Source organism: Labeo rohita, chromosome 1 (assembly GCF_022985175.1).
Source record: "Labeo rohita strain BAU-BD-2019 chromosome 1, IGBB_LRoh.1.0, whole genome shotgun sequence".
Classification (NCBI taxonomy): Eukaryota; Metazoa; Chordata; class Actinopteri; order Cypriniformes; family Cyprinidae; genus Labeo; species Labeo rohita.
In genome coordinates this window covers 34,756,058-34,775,411 of record NC_066869.1, presented here as the reverse complement: position 1 = coordinate 34,775,411, position 19,354 = coordinate 34,756,058, and the positions used below count along the sequence as shown (strand labels likewise).

General features: G+C 34.6%; 1 protein-coding gene across 7 annotated transcripts in view; it reads right to left on the bottom strand.

Annotated features, from left to right (window-relative positions):
* Positions 1-55: 55 nt before the first annotated feature.
* prom1b (prominin 1 b) overlaps positions 56-19,354 on the bottom strand; it is a 35,725-nt gene continuing 16,426 nt past the window's right edge. The window contains exons 5-29 of one of the 7 annotated variants that reach the window (XM_051110880.1): positions 18,049-18,169; positions 17,784-17,847; positions 17,354-17,443; positions 15,922-15,945; positions 15,141-15,358; positions 14,881-14,955; positions 14,720-14,783; positions 14,121-14,280; positions 12,795-12,947; positions 12,524-12,647; positions 11,378-11,481; positions 9,376-9,460; positions 9,131-9,277; positions 8,983-9,054; positions 8,003-8,095; positions 7,436-7,453; positions 7,037-7,090; positions 6,774-6,854; positions 6,522-6,590; positions 6,316-6,405; positions 4,740-4,855; positions 4,201-4,272; positions 1,851-1,983; positions 1,300-1,336; positions 56-1,216 (exon numbers count right to left, since the gene is read on the bottom strand). In XM_051110880.1, the coding sequence (XP_050966837.1) occupies positions 1,914-1,983; positions 4,201-4,272; positions 4,740-4,855; positions 6,316-6,405; positions 6,522-6,590; positions 6,774-6,854; positions 7,037-7,090; positions 7,436-7,453; positions 8,003-8,095; positions 8,983-9,054; positions 9,131-9,277; positions 9,376-9,460; positions 11,378-11,481; positions 12,524-12,647; positions 12,795-12,947; positions 14,121-14,280; positions 14,720-14,783; positions 14,881-14,955; positions 15,141-15,358; positions 15,922-15,945; positions 17,354-17,443; positions 17,784-17,847; positions 18,049-18,169 (2,164 nt within the window). In that variant the 3' untranslated portion in view covers positions 56-1,216; positions 1,300-1,336; positions 1,851-1,913. Of the gene's footprint in view, positions 1,217-1,299; positions 1,337-1,850; positions 1,984-4,200; positions 4,273-4,735; positions 4,856-6,315; positions 6,406-6,521; positions 6,591-6,773; positions 6,855-7,036; positions 7,091-7,435; positions 7,454-8,002; positions 8,096-8,982; positions 9,055-9,130; positions 9,278-9,375; positions 9,461-11,377; positions 11,482-12,523; positions 12,648-12,794; positions 12,948-14,120; positions 14,281-14,719; positions 14,784-14,880; positions 14,956-15,140; positions 15,359-15,921; positions 15,946-17,353; positions 17,444-17,783; positions 17,848-18,048; positions 18,170-19,354 lie in introns of those variants that run through there. The other 6 variants (XM_051110895.1, XM_051110887.1, XM_051110904.1 and 3 more) reach the window with 6 other exon arrangements.

The following is a 19,354-nucleotide window of genomic DNA, read 5'->3' as shown; positions in this document are numbered from 1 at the left end:
GTGGCACATTTAATTACAATATTTGTACCTTTTACTAAACACACCACAAACTATATTGAGCTTATTGTTTTATTTTTACGATCACACAGCCTCCAGTGGGATTTACATTGTAAAAATCCAAAACACTTGGTACAAGTGCCTGTGAGTCTCATAACATGGGTAACAAGAAGATCCTGGAGATCTGTACTGTATGAGAGCCAAAAAAACAAACTGTGTGTGCTTACAGTGGCACACAGCGGGCCATGAGAGAGATGTTCGGATTTGTGGATATCAGTAACAGATTTGGAACTTAGTTTATATTTCATTCACAAAAACTGAAGCAAAACCTTTGGTTTGTACAATAGAAAACCATGTGGAATTGTATGACCATTTTAAGAAATTACAGAACATTGTACACTGGACATACTAAACTATTTTCAGTTTCTTATACTGATGTGGACACAAAAAGAAAATCAAATACATAAGACACTCAAAAAAAGAAAAAGATGAGAAAAAAAACAAAACTGATCTATCATAGTATTTTTTTAGTGGTATAATTATTGTCTTGTATCAAAAGTACTGACATTTCACACATAGGATCACTCAGTCTTTTAGAACATTGGCTTAATTTGTCTTTCAAGACAATAAAACTTTCCAGTGCATTTAATATAATTATTAAATTTTCTCTTTCTAAGAAACATTTCTGAAACTAACACTTGATTCAGAGAACAACATTTGTAACATTTCACAGAAGAACTAAAATATAAATTGATAAATGAAGTACTTCACTTTACTTTCTACTGTAAATACTTCAGAATCTCCTTTGACCTACGGACTTGAGATGTTTGGTACAGAAACAGCATTCCATGGTTTCTCGATTAATAACCAACAAGACAATATCACAGTGCACATCCTGACATCACAGACCTTGCCCCTTTATATCAAGTGATAAAAAGTCCAATACAAAATCTAGATGTACCCACAAAAAGACGTTTTATAAAACAGATATTAACAAAATACATATAAAACTTTCAAAAACTTGTTGAAAGTGTATAAAAAGAACACACTGCTGTTTACCATATATGATGAACTGTATGACGTAGAATACGCTTGAAATACTCAAGTTAAGGTCTGAGTTTGTATTATTGTTAGAAACTGGAATAATTTTTCACAGATTATATTCCCTTTTTCCGTTTTAAGTTGTCGTCCTCATAATCTTAATTGAGAATGACAATCCCTGAATAAACAAAACAACAATCAATCAATTAATCAACTTAGACTTAAAAAATACATTAAAAACAGACACTGTGATTGTCTTACCTTGCTAAGCTCTCTTTAGTTCTAGTTCTCAGTACCACTGTAGAAGAAAAAGAAGAACATTTTGATCAAACATCACTAAAATGACAATATTTCTAATTACTTAGTTTATACAAAGATGAAGAGTAAGGCATAAATGAGCCAAAGATTGAGGAGTCATGGGAAGTCATGCAAAGCTACATTACTGAAAGAATATGTGAAAGATCAATGTCAACACATATGATTTCAGTGAAACATTAATTGAAAGTAACCATGAGGAACATACACAGGACTGTAGAACATGGAATGATGGTAAATTCCGGACACGTGTGACAAAAAAGTAGAAAGATGGAAAGAAGGACAACAAATGTCTTAATAAAGTAATGGTGGTGTACCATGAATGAACGCAAAGTGAGAAACATTCAAGAAGAGATGTCAGATGAGAAGTTTAGACTTAAGAACAGAAATTTTAAAGCAAGATGAACAGATGAATGAATGAGACGTATCTACATAATGGAAAGGCAGAAAGAAGGTCAATAAAGGGCGAACAGGTGAACTGCTGAAAGGTTTTGTACCTGTTGGAGGCATGTAAGGTTGCATACCCCGTATGAAAGTGTGTTTGTGTGTGTGAATTTGTGTCACCAGTCGGGCTGTCTTGGGGGGGCTGAGGCCCGAGGATACCACCTCATTGTGTCATAGGATGGATAGCTGAAAAAAATCCAAAGGTCTAGAACGGCAGTGTAATTTGGACAGATCTAAACAAAATATATACTTTCATTTAGCGCCAAAAAAAGAACAGAAAACTGTCATGCAGAGGATATACAGGTGCATCTCATTAAATTAGGATGTCGTGGAAAAGTTCATTTATTTCAGTAATTCAACTCAAATTGTGAAACTCGTGTATTAAATAAATCCAGTGCACACAGACTGAAGTAGTTTAAGTCTTTGGTTCCTTTAATTGTGATGATTTTGGCTCACATTTAACAGAAACCCACCAATTCACTATCTCAACAAATTAGAATATGGTGATGTGCCAATCAGCTAATCAACTCAAAACACCTGCAATGGTTTCCTGAGCCTTCAAAATGGTCTCTCAGTTTGGTTCACTAGGCTACACAATCATGGGGAATACTGCTGATCTGACAGTTGTCCAGAAGACAATCATTGACACCCTTCACAAGGAGGATAAGCCACAAACATTCATTGCCAAAGAAGCTGGCTGTTCACAGAGTGCTGTATCCAAGCATGTTAACAGAAAGTTGAGTGGAAGGAAAAAGTGTGGAAGAAAAAGAAGCACAACCAACCGAGAGAACCGCAGCCTTGAGAGGCTTGTCAAGCAAAATCGATTCAAGAATTTGGGTGAACTTCACAAAGAATGGACTGAGGCTGGGGTCAAGGCATCAAGAGCCACCACACACAGACGTGTCAAGGATTTTGGCTACAGTTGTCGTATTCCTCTTGTTAAGCCACTCCAGAAGCAAAGACAACGTCAAAGGCGTCTTACCTGGGCTAAGGAGAAGAAGAAATGGACTGTTGCCCAGTGGTCCAAAGTCCTCTTTTCGGATGAGAGCAGGTTTTGTACTTCATTTGGAAACTAAGGTCCTAGAGTCTGGAGGAAGGGTGGAGAACCTCATAGCCCAAGTTGCTTGAAATCCAGTGTTAAGTTTCTACAGTATGTGATGATTTGAGGTGCAATGTCATCTGCTGGTGTTGGTCCACTGTGTTTTTTAAAAACCAAAGTCACTGCACCTGTTTACCAAGAAATTTTAGAGCACTTCATGCTGCCTTCTGCTGACCAGCTTTTTAAAGATGCTGATTTCATTTTCCAGCAGGATTTGGCACCTGCCCACACTGCCAAAAGCACCAAAAGTTGGTTAAATGACCATGGTGTTGGTGTGGTTGACTGGCCAGTAAACTCACCAGACCTGAACCCCATAGAGAATCTATGGGGTATTGCCAAGAGGAAAATGAGAAACAAGAGACCAAAAAAATGCAGATGAACTGAAGACCACTGTCAAAGAAACCTGGGCTTCCATACCACCTCAGCAGTGCCACAGATTGATCACTTCCATGCTACGCCGAATTGAGGCAGTAATTAAAGCAAAAGGAGCCCCTACCAAGTATTGAGTATATAAACAGTAAATGAACATACTTTCCAGAAAACCAACAATTCACTAAAAAGTTTTTTTATTGGTCTTATGAAGTATTCTAATTTGTTGAGATGTGAATTAGTGGGTTTTTGTTAAATGTGATCCAAAATCATCACAATTAAAAGAACCAAAGACTTAAAGTACTTCAGTCTGTGTGCACTGAATTTATTTAATACACAAGTTTCACAATTTGAGTTGAATTACTGAAATAATGAACTTTTCCTTGACATTCTAATTTATTGAGATGCACCTGTATATAGATAGAGATGCATGCTGGGAAACACAAGTCATGCTATTACTTATTCACTATTTATGTGAATTTTATTTAGTTTCATTAAATTTTAGTAAAAAGTAAGTGAATTACATAAACAGATCAATCAATTTTCAAAACAAGTCTACCTACTTAGAAGTTCATGCAACTATTTTCATACTTTGACCAATGAAACCTCTGCTATTTTGTCTGTTTAAAACTAAATACATAAAATATAACATAAAAAACATCAAAACCCTAATCAGAGTTTAACATGCTAAAGCACATTCAGGCAACAGAAAATTATCATGTACAGTATGTAAGACGCATCTGTTCATTTTTTTTTTAAACCTAGTAAAATATTTATTGTATATATTATAATAATGTAATGTTATAATCATACTTTTGGTGTCCAAAATCAGCTCATGTTAATGTTACATCCATACTGTACATGTAGATGCACACAGTTAATTTCAGCTAATACTGATTTCATCATGCAGAGACAAAGCGGGAAATAAACTCTACCTGCTCATCACGGGGTTGTTTATGCCATATAAAGACTCACTATGAAAACCACTGACAACAACATCCATACTACTGTAAATAAAACAATGAATGTAAACATTAGTTGCTTGTAAAATGAACATGAGATGTAGGATTGAAAGTAAGTAGAGTAACGATTTCAGAAAAAAAGTATAAAGATTTAAGGTATTTAAGATTTTAGTGTGCAATGATTAGTTAAAAAGTAAAGATGTAGATGAAAAGATGTGAAAATAGAAGTGGTTTGTTATTAGAATGTAAACAAATGGAGAATATGGAAAATAAAAGTGGGACTTGAGAATATAAGAGACATAAGAGGATTCTTGAAAGAAGGAAACAAGGTTGTTTCCAAGATGTGGAGTGAAAGTCCTCCTTGAATGTTAAAAGTGAAAGGATTTTTAGTTTAGTTGCAGTACTGAATGTGTTGTCTTTTAGAAAAAGCTGCCATATTTCACTTCACATGTGACAGATAATGCAATCTTGTGGTGATTAAGTCTAAATTCAGCAAGTAAGTGTTCACTCACTCATCATAGACGTCCTCAGTGTCCATCCTGCGGTAGAATTTGGCGAGTTTTACCGACATGATGATGCTGGGAATGAGTAATAAACAGCATCCTCCCAGACCAAACCAGAAAGTGTTCTAAAACAAACATGCACAATAGACAGCACATATAAATATTTTTCTTGAAATTATTTTGGCACATATATATGGAACACATTTCGGCCACTGAATAAAACATAAAACTAAAAAGTAAAAATAAAAAAAAAAGTTATTGTGACTTTCTCACAATTCTGACTTTTTTCCTCAGAATTGCGAGATACAAAAATTAAGTCAGAATTGTGTGATATAAACTCACAATTGTGAGTTAAGTCAGAATTTTGAGATATAAACTCGCAATTCTGTGAACATTTTATTCTCTTCAGAACTGGACTTTAGCTCGCATTTAGTCTCACAAGTTTTAGAAAAAAAGTCAGAATTGTGAGAAACAAACTCACCATTGCGAGAAAAAAAAGTCAGAATTACAAATTTATATCTTTATTTTACTTTATTTTTCGCAATTGTGAGTTTATACCCCGCAGTTCTGACATTATATCTCACAATTCTGAGAAATTGCAAGATATAAACTCGCTATTGCGAGAAAAAAGTCTTTTTTACGTAAGTACTTTTTTACTTTTATTCAGTGGTGGAAATGGGCTTCCATACATATATGAATACACATACTATATGAAAGCTTTTGAATTTACAATGTGAAAAATTAACCTATGACATTACATACACTATTGTTTAAAAGTTGTTACATTTTACATTAATACATTAATATAAGGACATTTGTAATGTTTTAAAAAAAATTCTACTTTAAATAAATGCTGTTCTTTTCTATTTATCAAATAATGAAAAAAAATGTATCAGTTTCGACAAAAATGCAGTGCAACTGCATACAAAATTGATCATACAGAAGCTGTAGTTCTGTAGAAAAAAAGTTCAATAAATCAATTACCAAAAAAAAAAAAAAAACAGGTTTTGGAGACATAAAGAAGCTGCTTATAAAGAAACTAAAAGTTTTCAAAGAACCCAAACTTGACAGTGCATGTCAAGCTCCAAACTAATGTGGAACTAATGAACCACATAGTAGTCCATCTGGCTAATGTGTTATATTCAAGCATCTTTCAGAGCATTGTGAACTTCCTAACATCTTGTGTCTTAATCAAAAAAAGAAGTCATATGGGTATGGAACAAACTGAGGGTGATTAAATGACAGAATTTACATTTTTGGGTGAACTAGCCCTTTAATTTAACAGCAGAAGCCAGAGCTTGGAAAATCCCAATTGCTCTGTTAAAGTGAGTGTGTGTGTTTGCCTTTGGAGTATATATTTCTAAAAGTTCATGGTTTAAGTTCACACACAAGCATACACACTGTAATGACGTCTTTTTTCAGCTGCATCTGGGGCTTAGAGTAAGAACATTGACAGCCTTGTTCTGTTTGTGTGTGTTGGGGACATTTATGCATATGCTGCACATGTTCAATGTTATATGCAGTATGTCTCATGAGTATGGTTTCTGGTATGTGCTATATGTGTGAAAGTGGTTTTCTATCTTACCACTGAGTCAATAATGAAGCTGCAGGTTACGATCTCTATCGAGTCTATGATGTTGCTGATGGGCTTGCACTGGGCGACCTCCATTTCCAGCTGTGCATACATGAACAAACATTAGTTTAACTGATTTAGTTGCATTTAGTGTCATATAACAAAGTGCTCTGTTCTTTAAGAAAATGCTGGACTTCAGCTTATATTAGCATACTTACAGAGTGCTTGACCCACTCCGTATATTGTGAAAAATATCCCACAATGTTCTTAATAAATTTATCAGTCTCCTGTGACATAACACAACCACAAGAACAAATTATAAAAAACATATACACAACACATTTGTAACTGACCTATTTAAAAAAAAAAAAAAAAATTATATATATATATATATATATATATATATATTTTTTTTTTTATATATACATATGTATTTTTATCTTTAAAACAAGATAAAACTGTATTTGTACCTGTTTGACCACATGCGAGGCATTGTTGGCGATGAGGTACTCTGCTGCCTCGATGGCATTCAAGACATTTGTCACTTTAACCTAAAAGAAAAACCAAGAGGAATATCACATAATTATTCAAATAATCTACTGATAAATTGATTTGAAGACCTTATTCACTCTTAACAATGTATAACAATAGCCATTGCATTACATAAATATAAAAAGTACCAGGTATTATTTAGAAAGTTTTACATAAAGTTGTGTGTATTTACTATACTTACAGGTAGCTCTCTGGATAATTTTTGAAGCAGTTTTGTGCTTTGACTTAGAGTGCCCTACAAGAAAAAACATATACATTCTATTTAAATAAATATAAATACTATATAAATCATTTACAATCTGGTCAACCCTCAGTGGGTAACTGGTTTCTCTGATTCTATTTCTTTTAAATCTTTTCAAGTGTGCTCTTTTGAACCAATTTCTTTAGTCATTGAATTACAGTTGTTAAAAATCACATAGCACAAACACAATGAGCCAAAAAGAGGACACTTACACTTGCAAACACAAACATTTACAGAACACATCTGAACTACGAAAGATGTCCACAGTTACTAAAACACAGTTTTCAGAAGAACATTAATTTTTGGATTTTTACAGCACAATACCAACTGTTGGCTTACCCTTGCTTTCACAAATTTCTTTGGTTCCATTAAAAAAAGAATAAAGAATAAAGCTTAGAGTAAAATCTCCTGTGTCCTAATAAACCAAACGGCTTGAAAACATACAAAAAATGACAATTTTCTGTGGGCGTTATGTTGAAAAATGGGGATGAAAAATATGATTAGCTCAGCATAAAACCTATGGAGAATTCCCATAAACCGTATATGACAATTTTGTGTTTGTTTGTGTACCTACAAGATTTTATCATATTTTGTGGAAAATGTTTGCCCAGAAATGAGCTAAATCTTACAAATCCTCCTTTTGGGGACATCATTATATGTAAAAAAAGTGTACAAAAACACAAGTCTATGGAATGCTCTCATTTACCCCTTATCTAAGTAAGTGTGTTTGTGGTCCTGTTATTCCCTACATTATGGGTACCGAATGTTCCCCTAAAAATAATTACCCAGGATAAACAGCCAGTTTTGTGTGAAGGTTAGGGTAGGGTTTTGGTTAGGGGACAGAAAATACAGTTTATAGTAAATAAAAAACAATGTTTATTGAATATGTTTGTGTGCATGTTTTACCATAGCCTGTTCCATTGGCACCACTTGATCTTTGTGGATCTGTCTTATACTACTGGCGTGTCCCTTGAGCGCATTCTCAAGAGCCCCACGTGGCTAAGAAAGAGATTGAGAGAGTGATAAAAAAAGTATAAAATTGTTCTTCCATTAAAACATATTAAATATTACTCACACTGTTTGGTCACACTTTATTTTAAGGTCCAATTCTCAATGTTAACTATAAGTTATGAATTTTACCTCAATAAAAATATTTGAAACATTTTCACATCACTGACAGCATTCTATGCTGAAAATGTTAAACATTTTTTAAATAAAATGTAAAACACAATAATGTAATTGCTAGATTTTTTGTAATTGTAATCCTAAACAATACAATTAAATTGTTCTTAAGTATTGCAATATTGTTAGTCATGGAAATGGCACTGTAACAGCTGAAATTTCTGCGAATTTATATATATTCTATTTCAATACATATTGAAATGTTTTGTTTATTCACCCTTTATGTAGAATATATATTATAGATTTTAAAATGTTTTTTCAATTTTTTAAATTGTAAGATTTTATGACTGGAACAAAGTTAAATCATCCACCTACTTTAAAATGCAATGACTTACAATAATACAGGTATAAATTGACTTATAAAACAATATTAACTATTAACATACAGCTTTACGTCTCAGACCAATATTTTATGCCCAAGTGCTTGTAAAAGACCCTCAGTCATATTCCCATAATCTCATGCACACGTTGCAGCTGCACACATCCAGTAGCTGTGTATTTTCCCCTCATGAATGAAGTGCTTGTGTTCCTCTACACTGGTGGGGAGATCACTATGAAAAGTTTCAAAATGTTCCAGAGACTGGCCTCTTGGGTGTTAACTGATGTCACTCAGTTTGATACATACAGTAAGTTATACCTAACCAAATGAACTGCTAATATCTTCAAATATTATACATGAATTCATCAATGAGTATTTGACTCACCAGTTGGTCTGCTTGAGCTTCAAGTTCATTTGCGTAGGACAAAAGATCCACAACTGTAACTCCTTTATTCACCTGTCAATCAAATTAATTTTATTAAAATATCTTGTGTTGTTGTGTCCATAAGTGTCTATGAGAGTGTTTTGGTTACCTCAGTTAGATAAGCCTGATAGTCGATGTCTCCAAGGCCTGTGTTGGCAAAGCCAATGAGGTTATCCTTGCCCTCCTGTTCCAGAAGAAACATCCCTTGGAGATCCACATTCACACTGTTTAATATCTTGGCCAGCTCTGGGCTATACTGTTAAGAAATCACAAACACATGGTTAAACAATTAATGCTCAGCATACACAAAAATATATGAAATGCTTTTTGTATTTCTTAAATCTGCTCACGCACCACTGTGGCATTGAGAAACCTGTTGAAGTTGAACTTGGTTTCCAGTTGTAGTGCAGAATACAAACCATTATTATTATAACAATCTCTATGAGCAAAAGAAAAAGTAAAAAGCAGAGAAGTAAATCATCATATCCTCTCACATAAACATCCTTCAGTGTCTAATAAAATATTTACTAGAATATTCACCCAAAAAACTATAATTCTGTCATCAATTGCTAACCCTCACGTCATTCCAAAACCAGAAAATGAGACGTTGGTTTATCTTCATAGCATAAATGAAGATATTTTTAAAGAAACGTAAGAGAATTCTGTCCCTCCACTGAAAATCCATCCACACCTTGGTTAACTTCAAATTCAAGGACCTTTCAAGGACTTTCCAGGTCCAATACCCTCAAATTCAAGGACTTAATGTGGCGCCACATTTCAAGTGAGAGCAAGGTTACATCATGTTACCTTGTAAAATGCAATTTTGCAGTTTTCGTGTGTCAAACACAACTAAAAGACCCCGAAGTAGCTCAATGACCATGTCTCATATCAAAACTCAAAATATTTTATTTCCATACCTAAAATATATATTTTACAGTCACCCTTGTGCAGATGGATTTTTCTCCATATAATGGACTGGTATGGTGCCCCGATTTTGAACTTCCAAAATGCAGTTTAAATGCGGCTTCGAAGATCCCAAATGCGGTTGTAAACGATCCCAGCCGAGGAAGAAGGGCCTTATCTAGCGAAACGATCGGTTATTTTCATAAAAATAATACAATTTATATACTTTTTAATGTCAAACGCTTGTCTTGTCTCACTCTGCCTGAACTGTTTTTGTTCCTGTTCATGACAGTTAGGGTATGTCGAAAAACTCCCATCTCATGTTCTCCCTCAACTTCAAAATCATCTTATATCACTGTTTTACCTTTTTTGTTGAGGGTGTTTAATCTTCTTTGCATGTTCACTTTGCAAAGACTGGATCGGTACTTCTGCAGCGATGTAGGATGATTTTGAAATTATTTTTGAAGTTGAGGGAGAAAATACGATTAGAGTTTTTCGACATACCCTAACTGTCTTGAGCCAGAATACACAGAGTTCAGGGAGAGAAAGTCAAGACGAGCATTTGAGATTAAAAAGTATTTACTTTTTTTTTTTGTAATTAAAATAACCTTTTTCCTAGATAAGACCCTTCTTCCTCAGCTGGGATCGTTTACAACCGCATTTGGGATCGCTTGAAGCCGCATTTTGGAAGTTCAAAATCGGGGCACCATACCAGTCCATTATATGGAGAAAAAATGCTGAAATGTTTCCCTCAGAAAACAATTTCTTTACGGCTGAAGAAAGAAAGACATGAACATCTTGGATGACAAGGGGTGAGTACATTATTTGTCAATTTTTGTTCTGGAAGTGGACTTCTCCTTTAAGAAAACAGTCCCGTGTAGGGATTTAACACAAAAACGCACACACTGAATGGCAACTGCGGAAAGAAAAAGCCGAATCCCAGACATTTTGGGCAATTTAGAAATCCCAGCCGGACGCATTTTTTAGGTCCAAAAAGATGACATGTCTGGGGAAAAGAGGACATGTTCACCCTAAAATCAAGCAAGCTAGCATGCATAGGCCACAAAGTGTTGGTGAAATAACACATTAATGGACCGGAGGAAACAATATGGATTTTTTTCCAGAAAACTTCATAAAACAAATAAATTCAAGCACCAGTATCTATGTATGTTAATTTTTTTTAAAAACTTTCCAGAGCCTTGATTTTTTTTTTTTTTTTAGATTCACAAACTTTCTAGGATTTCAAGGACCCATTGGAACCCTGGTTTTAGTATAATGGATTTTCAACGGAGGAACTGAAATCTCTCAGGTTTCATTATATCTTCATTTGTATTTCGAACAAAGTCTTAAGGGTTTGGAACGACATGAGAGCAAGTACGTGATGACAGAATTGCTCTTCAAGATGAACTACTTGTACCTGATTTTTTGCATTGATTTTTGCTCACACACTTACCTGTACATGCTGCCAATAGTAAGGTCGATGTTTGGATCTTGAAACAGCATACCAGGAAGAAAGTTCTTTTTGGCAGGATGGACCATATATGGTGTGTCAATGATCTGAACATCATTAAAAAAAAATGTAATTGTCAAAAAGTCAATTTTCCATATGCTCATCATAAAAATTAGAGATGATAATTCTGTCATGTTCTACATAAATTCAATTTACACATTTGTGTTGTTGCAAACTGAACTACTTGTTGTAACTAATCTGTATGCTTGCTGTGTGGGGTCTGCTCTAACAGAAAGCTTTTTTCCCTTTAATACTTGCTAAAATTCATTTCTTCCATGACAACTCTGAGGATTTTAGCATGGTAATGTAAATGATGTTGTTAATGTATTTGGTCTAGGTGGAATAGATCTTCTAAATGTGTTTGAGGTCAGAAGTGTTTAAGTAAATGCTTAGCTGTGTATATGATCTGAAACTAACCAAGATTTACTTATAAATTTCCAACCCTGTTTTAAACTTTTGCTCAAGCACACACACACACACACACACACACACACACACACACACACTCCCTAAGCTTAACCACAAGCTTAACATAAATACAAGGACTCCAGTGTAAGATTATACTCGTCTGTTTCTCTTCTCCCTTCCAAAAACTACACAGAGTTTGTACTGACATCTGTACTAACAAGTGTGCAAGATGTGACCCAAGATAGCTGATAGTTACTTATGTAGAGTTTTTGTGTGTGTGTGTGTGTGTGTGTGTGTGTACTTGTTTTTGCTACATTGTGGGGACCAAATATCCCCACAAGGATAGTAAAACCTGAAATTTTTGACATTGTGGGGACCGGCTTGTGGTCCCCATGGGTACAAAAGCTTATAAATCATACAGAATGAGATTTTTTGAGAAAGTAAAAATGCAGAAAGTTTTCTGTAAGGGTTAGGTTTAGGGGTAGGTTTAGGGTAAGGGGATAGAAAATACAGTGTGGACAGTATACAAACCATTGCGCCTATGGAGAGTCCCCACAAAGATAATAAACCAGACATGTGTGTGTGTGTGTGTGTGTGTGTGTGTACATATTAGTTATTTATTATTAAACAAAATTAATTTGTTCAACTGCTGTTTCTTATCATAGTGTGGTGAACCAGTACCTTAAAAATCTGTCTGTTAGCCAGAGGCTCACATATAAGCTTCTCTATGTTTCCCCCAACAACAAATGTGGTGACGACAACTCCCATAAGCACCCAGGAGAAGATGAAGCTGAAGCCAACAGACCTGATCACAATGAAAATCAAAAAATGAAAAAGAATGTTAGTATCTAACTTTAACTATCGTCAGATATATTTTCATATGCACTTCGTGGCAAGCTGTTGTGTTATTGTATACAGTATATATTGTTTTGGTGTTCTCATAATAACTCACGCCATCAGCAGGTTTCCTCCGGTGTTGGACAGACAGCCACGTGTGGTGGGTGTGGCATTTTTATCATAGCCACATGATCCACACAGCAGACCCAGGAAATTAAAGGTCAGAACCAGCACAACCATACAGCAAATCACCACACACCCTATCCATCTTAAAACACAAACACAGAGATAGACATCCTGAGTGAAGTGAGTCTACACTGAATTTGTGTACAAATGTTTTTTACAGAAATTAATAATTTTTTTCAGCAAGGATGCATTAAATTGATCAGCAGTGACAGTATGGACATTTATAATGTAACAAATAGTTCTATTTCATCTGTTTCACTTTCTATACATCAAAATGTCCTGAAAGCAACAATGTATCATGGTTTTCATCAAAATACTAAGCGGCACAATTACTTTCAACACTAATAATGATAAGAAATGTTGCTTGAGCACCAGATCAGCATGTTTAAGCATATTAGAATTAGGGCTGTCAAACGATGAATCGTGATTAATCGCATACAAAATAAAAGTTTGAGTTTGCCTACTATGTGTGTGTGTACTGTGTGTAATTATTATGTATACATACACACAAATTAATGTATATATTTAAGAGAAATATATTATTTATGTACAAAATATTTTTTATTTATATCTAATATAAATTCTATAAAAATGATAATAAATACATATACTTGTAAATATTTCTTAAATATATACATAAATGTGCTTGTATTTATATAGACATAATAATTACACACAGTACACACACATATATTAGGCAAACTCAAACTTTTATTTTGTATGCGATTAATCGCTTGCCAGTCCTAATTAGAATAATTCACAATAAAAACATATGGACAAACACAGTGATTTGGTTGTTTTAACTCAGTGGTTGGGTTAAATGTTTACCCAAACTTCAACTATTGTTCAAAAATTACTATATTTCTTGCTTAACATGAACAGAAAATAGGTTGGAAATTAACATTTATTAATATGTTCAATAAATGAACATTTATTAATAAGTTGAATAAATAATAATACATTTTTTAATTGCTTATTAACAAATGTTCACCTTTTGATTATTGATAATGCCTCTAGTAATTATGTGTCTGATTTGTGGTTCATTTTAAGCTAGCCATATACTAATTTTTAAACAACAGTTGAGTTAAATAAAACTACCCAGAAGGTTGGGTTAAATCAGTTCAGTTTGGTTCTGCACACCCTATTACCATTTAACGTACATTTATTTGTTGCTACTAGAATTTTCTCATTTTCTTGCAGCATTTGGTTGTCACTCCCGTAAATAACATCCCAGAAAAAGAGCTTAGAGAAGTACCTGTAGAAGTCCAGCTGGTCAATCTGTGGATAGTACGCTTCAATGTTCTTCTGACTTTCCGTCAGGAACTTTGTGAAGTTCGCAAGTGCAGGTTCTATCGGGAACATCTTTGTGAAACCAATTATCTCTCCACCAGACCTATCCAGCAGCCCTTTCACTTCTACAACAGACAGACAAAAATGAAGTAAATATGTGTTCGTGAAAATGGATGGATATTTATTTGGATAAATATTCTCATCTGCGCACTAAAACATCTCTGTGAGGATTAATGTCAAGTCAAAACTTACTGGGTAGAGCTTCAATTTTAAAGAGACAGACAGGTTCCCGCATGCACAGGGACAAATACGAGAACAACAGCAGAATAATATTCAGTGTTTTTCTGTGATTTTTTTTCATTTCAGAGAACATGAGATTAGCATGGAGAGAGAGAAAAGAGAAAGCCTAATAATAGTACCGACAGACGCTCTGTTGCAAAACCTAATGGGTTTATGAAGGCAGCACATTAAAGCATCATAGCCAACATTTCCTATGTAGGCAGCAAAGCAGTACAACAGGTTTTGGGACAAAGCTAGACAGATGAATAAAGAGAGTGCCCTTACCCAACACAATTTCTCTCGTCTGTTCGCTGACCAACCTTGATGTGTCGTTAAAAGAAGAGTAGCCCTAAAGAGATAAACAAAAAGAAAAGGAGGTGAAAAACTGTCACAGTACATTACAGAAGACTTATAGTGAATGCATGATAAAGATGGACCCATCTAACCTTCTGTACAATATTGCTGAGGTCTGTTTTAAGCACAGCATCCAGATTGGCCAAAGGTGCCTTAACATCAGGCAACTGTTGGTTGACACAGGAGTTACAATGAAACCACACAGACCAACATATTGTTCTTCCACACATTTCAGATTCTTAACCATCCCATTTAGCTCCATGTTTGTTTGGTTTAGCCACTGTACAATTAAGTTTCCTATATATCCTGATACACACATGTACAGTATATATGGGTTGTGTATAAGTGTTACCCCATGAAAGTTTGCGCTGAGAGCAAGCTGGCTGAGTGTCCCGCGAATGGTGTTGCAGGTGTGTGTTACATCTCCATTAGAGCAGGCCGGGTCATTGAGTGTGTTTGAGAGAGATGCACGTTCAGACTGAAGTGAGTTCCAGAGTCTGCCTGTCCCTTCCTGCAGAACCTCCAGTGATGTAGTCACACTCTCTAATGACTCTTTGGCCTCCCGCATAGCTGTACACACAAAAAAACTTTTATTATAACACAGTTACGTGCAAATCATAAATGAATCATTGGGAGGGATTTCACTACTGCACATACACAACTGATCACAGAACAGCTATGCTGGCCAGAAAATCAGTGTTGCCTGTTCCACGGTTTTCACGCGGAAGTGGGCTATTTTAACACTGTTGCCGTGGGTTGTTTTGGATGTCAGCGGGTTGAATTGACCCCAATAACATCATATTTAGCCCCTGAATTGCTCATTTACCAGGGGAACCCTGGAAAAATGGGACCCCTTCTCGAAACACCCTTGGGCTATTTTTGAGTAGCAATTGGAAGGGTTTTGTTGTAAAACCCTGGCAACCCTGCAGAACATTTTGATGAGAAATGTGTTTTCCCCTCTATTCAGATTTTGTGTTAACCATATAGGTTCTCATTTCATCAACAAACAAAAATATGATGAAATGCAAAAAATATGGCAGCAATGCATAAAGATATACAACAATACAAGAGGATGCACAACAACCACAATTTCTACTTTCACAAAACACGTGGGTGAAACCACTGACTTTTACCTTTAATAGCACCCTCCACTTTAACTTTTATCCAAAATCACAAGCAACAGAAAAAGAAAGGAACACATTAACAAGAATAATATCAGTAAGTGTGTTTTGTGGTGTTCCTGTAGCTCAAACAGTAGAGCATGGTAGAAGCAACATCAAGATCATGGGTTCAGTGAGTATTTTAATAAGTATTTGTTGGTACTTTTTATTCTTACTTTTCCTTAAAGTGTCTAATTTACATTTGTTTGGTTTCTGTCATTTGCTACCTTCTGGTCCAGGCCACTTTTACAAAAGAGATTTTAATCCTGAGTCTCAAGTCTTTAACATGTTTAAATACAGTGACGTAACTTTATTTTATTTTCTTTATATCTTTCTTTTTTCTTTCTTTCTTTTTTGTGCCATTTTTGCCTTTATGATAGTATTAGGCCCGAAATTCTTCATATCAGTGAATAAATGCACAGATATGCAATAAACATTCATATTCCTAAACAGTCTAGTGGTAGAATTTGCATTAGGCGTGTAGGTTTTGGGTTCTAATCCACCTATGTCTAATTTTTTCCCCTTATTAAAATCAGAGATGTTCATCAGTAATTGTATATGCAGAGCAGGGACACAATTTGTGTTTTGTTTTGTGATCTAACCAGAGTGAATAGATAGTCTCCGCTACGTTTAAGCGATTGACTAAACCGCTGGTGTGTGAAACTGTGCAAGAGCCACAAGAGAACATTATGTCATCAAAACATCACAGCGAACTTTCAGCTTGGTTTAACAAAAAAAAAAAAAAAAAAAAAAAAAGATTCCAGTGCCAAATCGCAGATTATTTAACAGAAATTAATGTCATATGTTTCATCTGCATCATGTACGTCCTTGCCATGTTTCTAAAAAGTGATGGGGACAATGTCGACCATGGCAAATAGTCCCACCCGCAATAGTCAAATAGTCCCATTACGCCTATGGTTAAATATACAGTATTTCTACAGTGTGCACATGTGTGAGCAAGAAAGTGAAAAACCGTGAAGGTGAACAATTAGGGTATGACATTCAGGGTTTGTCGGTGCAGTCTGATTTTCTATTAGATTAAACTATGAAACTCCACATAAGAGTAAGAACTCAGTTCTTACATTAACACATTGGTTATTGTAAATGGTTAATTATTTCAAATTACTTAAGCTGAAATATATGGAAACCCAATTCTGTCTAAACTTCATGACTTTAATTGTGACTATAAACCTCAAAATTTGACAATACATCTTACAAATGTGACAAATGTTTCTGGTAATTGTGACTTTATATCCAACAGCTGCGGTTTCATTTCTCATTATTAAAATGTTATATCTCACTATTTCTGATTTTAAACTTTTTTTTAGGTTATTCAGGATTGCAGTGAAATGCCACATGTTAAAATGTAAGACCAGTTTAGTGAAGTGTGTATTTGGTTTTGCACCTGCTGTCATGCGAAGAGCATTGTCAAAAGCAGGCATCACTTCTCTCTCCAGCTGATTATGAATCTGTCCACCCAGCAGAGTCCCAATATCTGACAAACCACAGTGATAATAAATTAGTAAACACAGCTTCAACATAAAGAACAATAATGTTCAAAAGTTTGGGGTCAGTAAACTGATTTTATATTATATTTTTATACATTTTTATATGGGTTTAAACTGATCAAGGACAATAAAGACAATGACATTGTTACAAAATATTTCTATTTTAAATAAATGCTGTTCTTTTAAACTTTCTATTCAAAGAATCCTAAAAACGATACGATCATTTTCTTCCAAATACGATAATTTTGAGATTCTCGTATGATACCTGGACATTTCCAATCTGGCAAAACTGATGTTAGTGAATGTTCACATTGATAAAATACTTACTGTCTAAGTCTGACAGTACTTTGTTCTTGGCTGTTGTGTACTGTGCAGAAAGGTAGTCTACTTGCTATAAAAAGAACAAAGACAAACAGATTTAGCTTTGGTGTGTAAAAATATGTTTGTGTGTGTCATCATGCTTATGATCAGGCCTAATCTGATAAAATCTGATTAGCTTTTCAGCTAACAATAACAGTGTAATATTTCATTTAAGCTTTGTTTACACATTTTACCACTTTTACTATACCATCTGAATCTTTTTATGACTTACCGCTGGTGTGTAGCTGGCAAAAGATTTCAGGTCTCTTATGTTAGTGCTGACCAAGCGTCTGGTGCTCTTGATCTGATTTGTGATGTTCTGATTTGCTGCGTAGGCGACTGTCACTCCCACTCTGTAAACAAAGCAACACACACACATAGATTTTGTGAAATAAAATCTGGAATAATGGTAAATTAGAGAGTCTGGTCTTATCTATCACCATTAAAGCCAGCGCAGCAATTACATTTGATAGAAACACTACACACTCTGAGGGAGGGAGTTTGTGATTTCAATATACAGTAGATATTCACAATTCAGACATGCCTACTTTATATATTTCTGTCAGTGACATGCAGTGACATCAGATGGCCACAGTGTGGTACTGTTGTCCTGCTAAGAACAGCCTGACAGAGTAATGTTATTCAAGGGTTAAAGGTCAGGGTACCTTTCGCTTGGCCTTGTCAGCCCCCAGTAGAAACTACAGCATCTGGACACAGTTTTTTACGTGAAAATTTAAATAGCTAATTTGTACTAATTGATTGACTGACTGTAGGGCTGGGTGATATGGCCAAAAAATAATTTTAATTTAATAAAAATTGGATTTCTTTCAAGTTTAAAGGCAGATTTTTGCTACAGTGTAAAAGTTGTAAAAACCAGATGGTTAATTGTGGCTTTAAACAATTCTTTATGGTTAGAACATGACAAACACTTATTGTTTGTTTTTTTTATTCTTTACCCTTTTATCCAACCATTTTTCCTTAACAAAATACATATCTTGTAAATTTATGTTCGCTACCAAAATCAGTAATATCTATAAAAATTGTAGCAACCTCATTTTTATATGGTGAAATGTAATTTTTCTGACTGTGTGAGTTTTTTTTTTTTTTTTACCCATTGCTCTTCAATAGTAGCATACATTAAGATCATGTTAAAACCACAAATATAGCACCTCAGTACCATGGTAAAAATGTAATATGGTTTCTAGGTATTTGTATGAAAAACTGTAGGGTAAATACATTTTGTATAAATGCATAAACGCTATAGCGTAATCACAAAAAATACTGTAATTATATTTCATTATTCCTCCTTCAATACATTTAATACATGTCTGCATTATTTAATAAAATTCGACACAAATATACCCACATTTCTGAGACAATATACGACTGTGCAGTTAACTAACTGCTACTACAGTAAATCTATGGTAAATGACGGCAATTTGTAGATGAAAAAGTCTTCTGACTGTATTGTTGCGCACAGTTTTTCTCGTGTTTGTCAGCACTGTTTCATCCGGCTTTAAACTGAGTTATTTGTGTTC